This window comes from Scleropages formosus, chromosome 13, assembly GCF_900964775.1.
Source record: "Scleropages formosus chromosome 13, fSclFor1.1, whole genome shotgun sequence".
In the NCBI taxonomy this organism is placed as follows: domain Eukaryota; kingdom Metazoa; phylum Chordata; class Actinopteri; order Osteoglossiformes; family Osteoglossidae; genus Scleropages; species Scleropages formosus.
The window spans coordinates 27,595,869-27,608,523 of NC_041818.1; the positions used below are offsets into that span (position 1 = coordinate 27,595,869).

The 12,655-nt window shown below is 45.6% G+C and overlaps 1 protein-coding gene across 4 annotated transcripts in view; it reads left to right on the forward strand.

Moving 5' to 3' along the window:
* fam13b (family with sequence similarity 13 member B) overlaps positions 1 to 12,655 on the forward strand; it is a 30,378-nt gene that overhangs the window by 17,263 nt on the left and 460 nt on the right. Inside the window, exons 8-23 of one of the 4 annotated variants that reach the window (XM_018733626.2) lie at positions 2,462 to 2,503; positions 3,461 to 3,574; positions 3,660 to 3,786; positions 4,616 to 4,719; positions 5,600 to 5,654; positions 5,750 to 5,870; positions 6,218 to 6,283; positions 7,647 to 7,857; positions 8,021 to 8,159; positions 8,289 to 8,370; positions 8,749 to 8,907; positions 9,477 to 9,700; positions 9,796 to 9,879; positions 9,981 to 10,076; positions 11,177 to 11,469; positions 12,356 to 12,457. In XM_018733626.2, the coding sequence (XP_018589142.2) occupies positions 2,462 to 2,503; positions 3,461 to 3,574; positions 3,660 to 3,786; positions 4,616 to 4,719; positions 5,600 to 5,654; positions 5,750 to 5,870; positions 6,218 to 6,283; positions 7,647 to 7,857; positions 8,021 to 8,159; positions 8,289 to 8,370; positions 8,749 to 8,907; positions 9,477 to 9,700; positions 9,796 to 9,879; positions 9,981 to 10,076; positions 11,177 to 11,469; positions 12,356 to 12,457 (2,019 nt within the window). The remainder of the gene's footprint in view (positions 1 to 2,461; positions 2,504 to 3,460; positions 3,575 to 3,659; positions 3,787 to 4,615; positions 4,720 to 5,599; positions 5,655 to 5,749; positions 5,871 to 6,217; positions 6,284 to 7,646; positions 7,858 to 8,020; positions 8,160 to 8,288; positions 8,371 to 8,748; positions 8,908 to 9,476; positions 9,701 to 9,795; positions 9,880 to 9,980; positions 10,077 to 11,176; positions 11,470 to 12,355; positions 12,458 to 12,655) is intronic. The other 3 variants (XM_018733628.2, XM_018733630.2, XM_018733629.2) reach the window with 3 other exon arrangements.

A 12,655-nucleotide genomic window follows, 5' to 3' on the forward strand; every position in this document is an offset into this window, starting at 1 on the left:
AAACACTTTATCATAACGGTATAACCACTGCAATGACGAGTGATTTGCAGCAGCTTGAAACTTGTGCCAAGGCCGTGATGTGCCTTAGAATTTCGGATTGCTCTATGATATTACCTTGACTGGTCTCCGTCTGAACCTGCCCAGAGTATCAGCAGGTAAGACAGAATGGTGCATCCTGCTCAGAACTGTATTGGAGGCAATTTGCTGCATTCGTGTTTGTTTCTTGGGTGTTGAGGTGGGCTGCAGCACAGGCAAGGAGGCCGTCCCACAGAACACTTATTGGTTGGTGTGCAATGACTGCATGGTTGCGTCAGCCCTCTATTTGAGTCAGGATCCAGATTGTTTACTGCAGCAGTTTATACCAGGGAGAGCAGAGCCGAACACAGCCAGCCAGCACTTGCAGGTCTCCGCAGTATGAACCCTAGCAGCCCCTGTCTACTCTTCGACCTGCTCATTCAGACGCTGTCACCCCAGAGAGCTCAGTCCGGATAACCGAGGTGTGACACAGCAGTCAGGCAAATAAAAATGGCTTGTGAAATTCTGCTACGCAGGTAAATCTGTGGTTTTTGTGTGTCTGTCCGTGTCTCTCCCTCTGTTTTGTGTGCATGTATATGAGGAGGAGGGTGTTCGGGAGGGGGGTTCCTGTATTGATGTCCTCATATCCACAATTGCAGTTTTATTACATAGCTTGTGAACAAGTGTTTTTCACTGAATGTTCTGTGTGATATGTGCTACACTACCAGTTGAAGCCCAGCAACATTAGAGCATTGGGGCTGACCACTAACCCTCAAGAACCTTGTCTGGATAGGCTGCTGAGTCTGAGTCCATTATCCAGGACTGTCTGTAGCTCTGCGTCATCCTGTAGTCACAAGAAATTATACCTGGAGAGCTAATTGTCATGATTGAGATTGAGTTGCGTTTCCACACTGCTTGCTACTCTTAGCTTTGCTACTGTCGGTTTGGTCTGTGTTAATCGCCACACATTCAGCCCTCTGGTAATGTGGTTAGAAATGAGACTCCTGACATTGTATGTACCTGGAAAGTTGGATCCAGTTACCATCTTGTCTGTTCTGATGAGCTGCCTGACTTCAGCAAACAACAATTAGAAAACCACATATGTGTCTAGTGTGACTGACCAGGGTGACCAGTCCCCATGTCAGTTTCTGAATGGCCAGTTTAGCTGTATGGGTCCACAGTATTTCCTTGAGTTTTTTTATTTTTATATTAAATCATGCTTTTCCCAGCAGGTATATACATAAACATGGCATGCAATTTGAAATCATGATGGATAGCTCAAAACAAGTGCAGGAACTGGCAGAAGGAAACAAAGCAAAACTTTTCAGTCTGGGGCTTCCAAACTAAAGATTTTATACTTCACAATTAAAATGAAAGTTAGTGTTCAAGTAGCCAATTCTGTTTTAAGAATAGTCATCTGAATAATTACCTTGTCTGGTCACCAGATGATCACCAGTTTGTCAGGGAGTACAAAGAGCAAGGGTATGGTTCTTCAGCAGGAGAGTATTACATTAACTACAAATTTTTAGGAGCAAGTCATTCTCTTGATTGAGGTCAAAAGCCCACTGTCTAATGTCCATTTTAATGCATCATTATCATCACATTTTCTTGTCCATTCATCCTTCATTCCCCTTTTCCTCTACAGTGCTACCAAGAACATGGGTTTTTGAGCTGTGATGAGATGTAGCATTCATCAGAGCCTTCCTAATCCTACAGGGTGGGGCTTTCTCACCCCGACACCCTTGATTAATTCTTAGCCTTAGCGAAGTTCGCTGATGGGCTTTGTGTTCGCTTACATTTGTTGCCTGACTGAAGTGGTTGTGGGGGATTAAGAGGTTTAGTTTTCCGGCAGCTGACGTCCACCTCTGACCCGAGGAGGACATCTTCCAGAGTCAGAGCTGACAGATATAGTGGGGGCACTGAATACACACCAGTGCCCTCGGGTGCAGTTTATATGTTTAGATACAGCCACCCAACACTGCATAAACAACAACCCCCTACCATCATGTTATATAATGCTAAATTCCTTGCATGGCAGCACTTGTTTATAAACCAGAAAGAGCTGCTGAATTTACCCTCTTCCACCAGTTCCTGGGGATTCTCCTGGTTCACCACCTGCATTTTTTTTTTTTTACCTTACTGATTTGCTCTGCAGAAGTGAATATTTGCAATGACTTTCCTACAGTATTTTCCCCCTGGGTCACAAGGGAAGCTTCCCAACATGGCAACCACCTGGTGGACCTTGTTGTAAGGTGAACTGTCCCAACACCCCAAAGTGCCCTCAACACTCCCGAACCTCCTCCTCAACCTTTCCAAATCGTCCAGGGGGACCCTGTACCCAGTTGCTCTCTCATGTACCCCTGATCTATGGAATTCCCACAGGCTGCTAAGATGCTGAGGTGACAGTAAGATGTCATGTCTAATGTGGTCTCTCTCTCCCTCCCAGTGCACACATCTCACCTATCAGCCTCCTGCCAGAGTCTGCAGAGTAAGTAAACCTGACCCCATCTGTAGCTTTACAGCAGGTGAATTCTGTAAGGTCAGGTGCATTCAATTACCACTGTGATCAGTATCTTTTGCTTCCTGTTGTGTCAGGATTTTTAAAACCATCATTACAGAAAGTTATACGGGTTGGTGTTTCTCTTAGGCTGAAGTAGATTGCTGGGAATGGTATAAAAAGTAACAAAGTTTCTGTAAACGTTTAATATTTCACCAAATGCTGAATTTTTCTGTAAATGCCATTAGTTATGATAGCAAAAATGCACAATTAAAACAAAGTTCAGTAAAGGAGAAAAAAACCTCTTGTGGCCCAGATTTAATTGCTTGCTCAACTTTCCTGGGCACATTCCCTTTCAGCAGAAAGGGAAGAATTAGGCTCCTATGAGCAGACTAGGCAGTAGCCAGTTGGTTCTCCAATCCCCCTTGTTTCATTTTGGCCCTATTAAATTTTACGTGTTTTTATGTAAGGCTGACCAGGACAATTTATCCTATTATGCTGAAGGGAATGGATTTTTGAAAAACAGCCTTCATGATAACAGTAGTGAGATAATTGCCATATTCAGTATAAACCAGTTCAAACTTTGACTGGAAAAATGAGAAACATTAACATGTATTCATTTAGTTGACACATTTCTCCAAAGCGGTGTATATTGAGCTATGTACAATTATTTACTCATTTAGCCAGCTGTGCAATTTTACTAGAGCTATTTAGGGTAAGTCCCTTTCTCAAGGGTGCTACGAAAGTAAGCAAGATTCAAACCTGCAACTTTTGGATCCAAAGACAGCAGCTTTAACTGCTATCAGCTGCCCTCCTAAACAAACCTCCAGAAGGGGACATCTACCTGCAGCTGAAGCACCTGTGAATGTGGGAACACAAGAAGGTGAAAATCAAAAAACCAAGAACTCTGAAATTTTTTTTTTTTTTTTTATGTGTGTGTTTGTGTAGGATTATCAAAAGAACCATCTGTGCTGCTGTGGAGCAGCACTTCCTTGACCTGACCAGCTCAATAGGCCAGGAAGTCAGCAAGTATGATGGCACGTCCATCGAGACATGCCCAGGGTATGGGCAGTAGCACACACACAGGTGTACAGCCACTCATTTTGGGCAGGACATTGTCTAACTCCACCCATCTGTACATCCCCAGGGAGGACCCAGCTGAGGAGCTGGTGACAGAAATAGCAGATGATGATGACCAGCAGAGCCACGTGTTCTCTCCACAGCCTGTCCTGCAGGAGGACCAGGGATCTGAGGATGAAGAAGAGAACCAGCAGGTGGGTGTTCCTCATGGAGTTCACATGTGCCTCTGGAGAAATCAGTAAATTACTCATTGCATAAATTGAGGTTTTATAAGAAATTGTTTACAAAGTGCATTATAGTAAATCTTCCAGAGTGAGTAAAGAAGAGGAAAACTCAAATTGTCAGTAAGAGGGGAAACAAGAAGTTGATCAAGTAGAAGTCCAGGAAGTGTGTCCATGCACAGGTTAGATGGTACAGTACATATGCAGACGGAGGCAAGAAAAACTAGTGCTATCTTTAGGCATTGAAACATTTCAGTTTTCAGTGGTAGTTTTATCCAAGTTTCCGTTTGTTCCTCTAAGCAACATTTGCGGTATTCGTCACAGTGGGTGGCTGTCAATGGAGACTGAGATTCCAGTTGTTTTAGGGCTGTAGTACATTAATGGTGATAACTAGAAAAAAAACCCAACAGCATCCAAGTTACGATGGTTTGTTTGTGCTGTCAGTCTCAATGAATAGCTGCTAAGTGTCTACTAAATGAATAAATGTTTAACTGCTCAGTCTTGCATCCCACACAACAACAGCCACCCTTCACAGCCCAGAGTACAGTGCACAAAAATAGGTCATGAGTGACAGCAGCACCTGTGGAGCTAAAATAGGCATCCAGCTGACCAGAAATGCCCAGTATCTCAGCAAACTGCATTGCCAAAGAGTACTTCCATAATGGACACGTGGAGAGGAGGGGTTCATTCTTGCTGAAGCTCAGCTGGTCTGGAAAGTATTCACACTGTGCCTTGTATTTGTGTGACAATGAGGGAACAAAAGACAGCTTCCCCTTTATTTCCTGTCTACATCTCTCCTTAGGAAGTGCAGAGCTCTCTGTGTCACACAGCCCTGCTGGAAAGTTCTGGAATGGACCTTGACACTGAAGCTTTGGTAGATGCTGAGAATAACATCAACTCAGCAAGGTTAGCATACTCATTATTGTTTTTCATGGAAACTGAACCCTACAGTCCATGTGTTGTATAAAAACTTCCAAGGCCATCAGTCTGTTAATTTACCCAGTATTAATAACTACAGTCAGTCGAGCAGTTAAGTCAGCTAATCTGCAGTGTTAAGCTTTGTACTATTGGCAGTAGCTTCAGGTTTTATATTGTAAGTACTTCACACAAGACTTAAATGTCAAACTACTTGATTTTTAAAGTTTTCAGAGGTTGTCTTAGCCTGTTTCCCATGTTTTAAGACTGTAAGACTAATTCTGTAAGTTACTTCTGAAAACTTGAACAGGTGTCAATGCACCTGTCCTCTTAATTAAAAAATATAAAAGGGTGTGACCTTAACTGTTGTCATCACTGTCATACAGTATGATCTGATCTGCTGTCCTCTTTTCTTAGCTTGCAGAGTTTTTTTTTTTTTTTTTTTTTCTTTTTTTCCTCCCCTCCTCCATGTCCATTACTCCATTGTCCATAGATGGTCTGACAAGTCTTGACCTTTCTGAGTTGACTCTTAACATGAAAATATCCTCCAGAGAAGGGTCCTGTTGGTAGTGGTACATATGAATAGGTTGAGAATGGCTCTGCAGAGCCACAGTGTTAATTATAAATGCAGCTGTGACATGTTTTGTTGCTGTAGTTGCAGGGGGGTATATACATAATTTTCCCAGGTGCTCAACTAACCCCTTTCTGGTGTGTGCTGCTGTTTGCTCTGTGACTTGGTAAAGCCAGCATGGTTCTGGGACCGCTGCTTGTTTCCATAGGATTAATGTAGACAGTAAAAAGTCAGCTGATGTTTGGTTTTAAACACTAATCTGTTTTTTGAAATAAATTTATTTAAAAAAAACCTTTGCAGACAGGAGAACCACCAGCCATGTGAAAAGATGGACAGGGACAATATCATCACCTGTGTAAGTCTGTCCTGTTTTCTTGTGTCTCTGGGAATTTGGGGTAACCTTCAAAACACTTCAGCATCCCTAATGCCTCTCCTCCTGTCAACCTCCAGATACCCAGCGAAGGGGAATGTGATCTGAACGCCAACTCGGAGCCTGGGCAGTGTCCTACCCAGCATGCCAGCATGGCTCACCTGGAGCTGCCACACGTCTTCCCTGATGGGGAGAGGGAAGGTAATTCCAATGTTGCTTTGTGCTTGGTAATCTTCTGTACCTGCACGTAACAAAGTGGACAGTCTGCATTATTGCATAGATGACCAGAAAGCGACACATCAGCATGACAAGAGGAACCCTACACTTTCATTTTGGATCCCAAGTGCTCTGTGACTTGCTACTAGGGTTTTTGTTTTGAGGGGGACTGGTTATAAATTGTTACTGGTGTGTGCAGACAGAACACAGCTGTGCTCTGACTGCACTGAACGTAGTTCTTATCGTGCCCTCAGCTCACCTCAGTCTTCTCTGCTATCTCTCCCTCCCCCACTTCCTGCCCCCTTCCTGTCCCCTCCCTGCACCTCCATCAGGGCCATGTCCCTACACTTTACCCCACATTGACTTCTCATGTATGCACCTGCAGAAAGAAGGGCAGGGTAAGTACGTGCTCCAAACCCTCCCATCCAACTGTTCACAGGCCTGCCTAAGAAAGGGAGGGCTTTTGTGATGGTGCCTGCTCTAAGTGCCCCTTCCTCCTTGAAACTAATCCAGTGTATCTAAACCCCAAGGTAATTTCTTGCAATGCATTGGCTGTTTTTGTTAATGCAGCAGTGTCAGCAAAAATGGAAATATTCCAATTTCTAAGCAAGGGTGTCGGGGAGGAATTCCGAACGGTGCAGTTTGTCAACTTTCAAAAGCAACTCATCACTCCTTGCCTACCCTTTATCGTCGACATACTGTATTGACTCAGCAGTGAGATGACATTACCCCAAAACTCAGTCTCATCGCTCTTAACTCCTTTCCTTCCCATTTGCCCAGCCATCTTCATGTCTGTTACCTGTCTGTCTTGTCTTTGCATTAAAACACAAGGCAATAAATTTTAATTTTGTAACAATGTGCAAAACACAACCTTAGTACTATAGTCACTCAGATCACAAGAGAGCCATGATTCTGGCAAATGGTGACATGAAGACTATTCCATATATGTCAGTCAGAGCATACAAGTTGGTCAGCTTACACCATCTTCTTTGGTTTATTGAAATGTGAGCAATTGATCAAGTGGTCTGGTAGTGACTGACCCATCCCAACAATGCTGCTCTGCACTGCTTTCCACAGTTTCTTTCATATAAGGTTGCCTTGATAGAAGCACCTGTCACCAGAACTTTATACCCTGGTTTTGTGGCTCTGTGAAACCCACTTCCTACTTCATCCATGTCTTCCTCATCCAGTTTTACCTGCATTGTTTCTTCTGACTTCTGCATTCCTCTTTGTGTTTAGTGCACATTGCCTCTAATGCTCTTAACAGCCCAAAGTCAAGCAGCTAGATCTCTCCTCCATTGCTAAGAGGCAGCACTTAATCCTCCTTTACTAGTCATGCATGAGTCTACATCTTTTCCAGTTCTTAGGAGCAGTAATTGGGCCTGGTTTATTAGTCACGTGTGGATCACGATCCGTTCCTTTCTTTAGCGGAAGCACTTTGTCCTCTTTTACTTGTCAAGTGGGTCACAATTTCTTTTCCTCTCCTTAGAAGCAGTAATTGCTCCTGCTTTATTAGCTACAGGTGAACCACTATCTGTTCCCTTCCTTAGAGAACGCACGTTATCCTGCTTTACTAATCAGAGGTGGATCTCTGTTCCTTTTTGTCCCTGTCCTCCAACGCCACCAGGCCTTGTTGAAGCCTAGTGGCATCTCCATTTCACAGGATGGAGATTGCTTGTTTGTGCTAGTTGGTCTGTGTGGACATGCACCATTTGACTGGGTGGTCTTTATGCATGTTTCTACGCCCCTCCCCACCCCCAGATCCCGTACCCGCCTTCATGTCGTGGCAGGAGGAAGGCGAGGTGGGCGAGGCGCAACTGTCTCCCCTGGCAGGCCGCATGGTGCCCCTGCCTCTGGAGGAGGACGCCCCCCCACTACTAGCTCGCCGCTTCCTGGACTTCGGTCACAGTCAGCGGTTCCTGCAGCAAGACCCAGAGGGAGCATCGCCCTCCAAAGTGCTGCCCTGCGGGAGGTAACCACACATGTTCATGTAAAGCTGTACAGAAAGACATCCAGTGAAAAAATCTGTCACAAAACCAGTTGCCCTCAAGGAGATTTCTTTGAGTTTAACAAAGGGAGAGTTGACCTGGGTGAATCGTTGTTGTTGAGTCATGGTGTGCATGTGTTTCTCTCAGGCCCCGCCGTGCCTCCTTCAGTTCCAAAGAGAGTGTGAAGGGTGATACAGTCTCTCAGCAGCTCACCAAGAAACTCCAGAACCTCAAGAAGAAGATAAAGCAGTTTGAAGAGCAGTTTGAGAAAGAGAGGAACTACAAGGTAGGCGGACAGTGTGAGAGAGCCGTAGTTCAGGAAGCAATGCAGGTAATGAGGGAGACAAACTGCTAGAGATGAGCTGCCCTTCAGTTCCCTCATCCTAACACATGCTTGTCTCCTCATCTCTTGTAGCCTTCTCATGGAGACAAGGCAGCGAACCCTAAGGTGTTGAAATGGATGACAGACCTGACTAAAATCCGCAAACAGATCAAAGGTATAGATGAAAGCTGCTTCCTTCTTAGTGCAGAGGACATGAGCTGTTGCTGTTTAGTGGATGCTGTGCAATTTGTGTCACCCGGAGTGAGTTGGGAGGGGTGTGGGGGTGAACTTCTGTGTGCCATCTTGTTCATGAAAGGCAGTTTGGACAAGGTCTGGCTAGAGCAGTGGAAAGAGCTTGGTCCCTGGACAGCCTCACATGGGAAATCCCTCTCTTTGCTGGCCTCATGACTCCTCCCTGCCTCCTCCTGCTCCATTCTGTCCACCTGACCCCACCTGCCTTGACCATTCCATCCCCGACCCTGCAAGGAGGAACACTGCCCAATGAGTTTTTCTCTCTCTTTAAAACCGGACGCACCCCCATCCACGTCGACAGGAAGACCACCTCTCTTTCACAAAGGCTCCCTGAGGCATCAGGCTGTGCTTCAGTCACACAGACGCCACTCTTCCTCCTCTTCCTCCTCCTCAGCCCCGAACGCACCCCATTTAACACTTGTGCATCCCCCTACTTCCTCTAAGCAGGCGCCCCTTCTCTGTAAGTACGCTAACAGCAGCAGTAAGTAGATTCCCCCCCCGCCCCGTTCCCTTGTTGAGTTTGACCTGTCTGATGAGCTGCACTGGTCACACAGAAGCACATCCCACTGGGACGGGTCATGCGTTTCTCGTCTTGTCTGTCATGGTTCTGGTGGTTGTCATGTCTGTTGCTGTGGTGACTGTCATGGGTCTCTGTGCCAGCTGTCCTTACATGTGCTGGATTGTGCTGTAAGTCCTACTGGTTAAGTGAAGGCAGCACTCTGTCGCAAGCAATTGTTTGGTACTTTCTTTCTTTTAACATGAGTCTTATACTGTTTAACAGGGAGCACATGGTCTCACTTAAGGTTCTTGTGGTGGTGATTGTCTGTACACTCTAAACCCATAAGCACTTCAGACAAAAGTGTGCATAAACTGAATGAATAAATTATGGGTTTTTTTTTTTTTGTCATTAGCAAAAATGTGACTTCAAATTTAAATGGGGAAGTATTTATTTTGGCCTGTTCCCCATCAAAAATGCATCCTCAGAAGTTCGTGCTTCCTCTGACAAGCCTTCCTCTCACCCCCACATAGATGCCAAGCAGAAAGCTGAGGGTGAGCTGACTCCCCACACGCGGCCCCGTAGCAACACTCTCCCCAAGAGCTTTGGCTCCACACTGGAGCACGCAGAGCATGAGGTTGGTTCAGAGGGCTTCGAGGCCCGGGGCCACTGGCCTACTCGTGAGGAGACTCTGGAGATGATCCAACAGCATTTGAGGGACAGGCGAAAGGAGGATGGCTGGCCTGAGGACGTTAGGGTGAGGAGGGGGGGATATCTTCACAGTGAAGAGTCTCTACCACTGTCTATATGCATTCACACTTCCTCTGACTCTTCTTTTGTTCTCCCCTCCAGAAAATGACCAAGGAGCAGCTCTCTTGTGAGAAAGGAGTGCTGCAGAAGAACCTGCTGCACTATGAGAGTCTCCATGGACGACCTGTAAGTCTCCAAGGCCTTCCCTGTGTATGGTTCATAGTCCATGTGGGGGCATAATGGTTCTCAGGTTTTTAACTTTGGTCAAACTTGTTTTCTTCCACCAGGTAACCCGTGAGGAGAGGCTTATTGTTAAACCATTGTATGATCGCTACCGCCTGGTCAAACAGATGCTGACCCGTGCCAGCATAACCCCCATAATCGTAGGTTTCCCCGCTTTCTGCATCATAAGCACAGTCAGAACTGCAGTGGATTCCTACTGTCACAATGTCTAAACCTAATTTTTTTGGGGGGGTGTCATTCCAAAGGTCATTATCCTATAGCAGGGAAAGTGGGTAGTATGGTCTCCTCCAGAATAAGCACTTGTTTTACAAGAACTCGCAATTACAGGCACACACGTTTTGTACACAAAAATCTACATAACAAGCATCAGTTTGCACAAGAGAAATTTCAAATGAAATTTTAAGCCTTAGTGACGTCAGACACCATGCAATGCAAGTAGCCTCCTCCCCACACATGGCTTCTCCCTCACATCTCTCTCTTAGCCTTTTACTGGTTCGCAGGCATCTTTCAAAAATATTGTGACTTTGTAGTTATGGTGTAAATTCTGCATCCAGGTCTGTCCTCCTGTTGATGTAATACATTCATTGTATATTTCTATGAGATATGCATTGCTTTGGGGGAAAGCATCTGCTAAATGAATAAATGTAAAACCATCATCTATAAAATAATCCCTGAAAAAGTTTTAAGAAATGACTAAAAGATGCTGAACAGGCAAAGAAAAGCCTCACTATAGTTTTAAACTTGAATGCATAGAATTCTCTTAAGGCATCATCATTACATCTGACTATGATTTGAATTACTGTTCATTTACTGTAAGTGATATATTACAAATAGCTCAACAAATGTTACAAGCTTTACAAATGATTACAATAATTATAATTACTGTAATTGCACTGAATTGCATTGTTAGGTAGGGTTCACATATACTGGACTTGGAGTTCATTTTCCCTGTGTTTAAAAGATAAAACAGGAATTTTGCATGTTTGGGGGTGGGGAATGGGTGAACTTTTGTGGCACAGAAAACACTTTTCCACTTAAATAAATGGTAATTAAGTTTTCAGAGAAATTGCTATGCAAACATAACTTAAAGAACATATTACACTTGTTGCGTTAGGGAAGCCTTCATAATTTTGAGAGAATGGCAGCAGTATCATAGCTTTTCTTTCTGTTCCTTGTGTTATGACTTTGAGTGTGATCTTTGGGATTTCTCGGTGAAGACTTTCTCTTTGCTGCCCTGCAGGCCTCGCCCTCCAGCAAGCGCAGGAGCCAAATGCTGCAGCCCATCATCGAGGGCGAGACGGCTCATTTCTGCGACGAGATCAAGGAGGAGCTAGAGGAAGAAGAGCCGTCTATGACCTTGGAGGAAGGCGGAGTGCTCAGTGAGGGCTTCGAGGTCATCATCGCTCTTGATGCAGCTGCTGTGCCCAGCAGCCAGCAGCTTCGACCCGGTGTTCTGCTTCACCCCCCAGTAGAGCAGACCTCTGGAAAACTGGCTCTAGACCTGCGCCTGTCCAGCACCAATGCATCTTCCATGTGAGTTGCCCAGTCCCACTGCCTGTAGTGCACATGCTGAGTCACTGCTGAATGTATCGTAGGAGCATGAGCTGTGAAACACTGCACAAAAGTGGTGGCCTTTCCCACACTGACTCAGCATGGTCACTAGATTGTGCTGAGTCACTGCTGAGTTTGTGAACTGTGACCCTGTGTGCAGTAAACATACCCTTCCTGTGTTGATTCTACATGTTTAATATTTCATTTACTCTAAACAATGCTGAGTCACTGAATTCTTTGTGACCTGTGACCCTGTGTACACCTTGCGGCCCTTCCCACATGGTTACTGTGTAGTGCTGAGTCACCGCCGAGTTCATCGTGAACAGCGACACTCTGTACAATATTCGAGTCTCTTCCCGTGACTCACTTTGCTGTTTCTATATGATGTCCCAGCTGTTCCTTTTGGCCTCACACAACTATGCCAGTTATGACAACTATGTTCCTGTGCAGCTCTCGCACACGTGCGCACATTCTGTCTGCGTATTTGCCAGGGAATCAGAGCGGCTCACGTTCTCCTTGGCTTGTCTGGCTGAGCCACCTTGGACAGGCTTGATGTTTTAGTGTCACTGTCCTCCAGTTCCCAGTCTGGATAAGAGACTAATCCATTTAGTCTGTGTAACTGACTACATGAACTCCCCTAGCAACCATGAAGGTGCTTGCCATTCACCCTGTTTTTACCCCACTGCCTCCAGTGGTAATGACTCCCAGTCCCAAGTGATTTGCCCTCCTGTGGCTTCAGCAACATCCACCCAACACAGGCTTTTCACTTCCAGAGCTTCCAAAAAGCGGCGGTGTGCAGGAATTGGGTAGCAGATTTTACATGGTCCCTCCTCGTACTTCAAGGTGTGTTCTGTCCGGCGTCCCACAGGCCCGAGCTCCTGGAGCAGCTGTGGAAAGCCCGAGCGGAGAAGAAGAAGCTGAGGAAGACGATCCGGGAGTTTGAGGATGAGTTCTACCAGCAGAACGGCAGGTTGGTCCACAGCATTGGCTTGCTGCATGGGGGCGGTGGTGGTGTCACCCATCGCCCGTCCTCCCCTCTCGCCTCCAGTGGTCTCAAAGCTTTGAGGGATTAGTGGCTCCCTGATCCAGCTTACTGAAAACAGCTCTGCGCGCTTCTTTGAAGTGGACGCGGTCGAGCCGAGGTGTTTGCTAACTCTGGAATGACCGT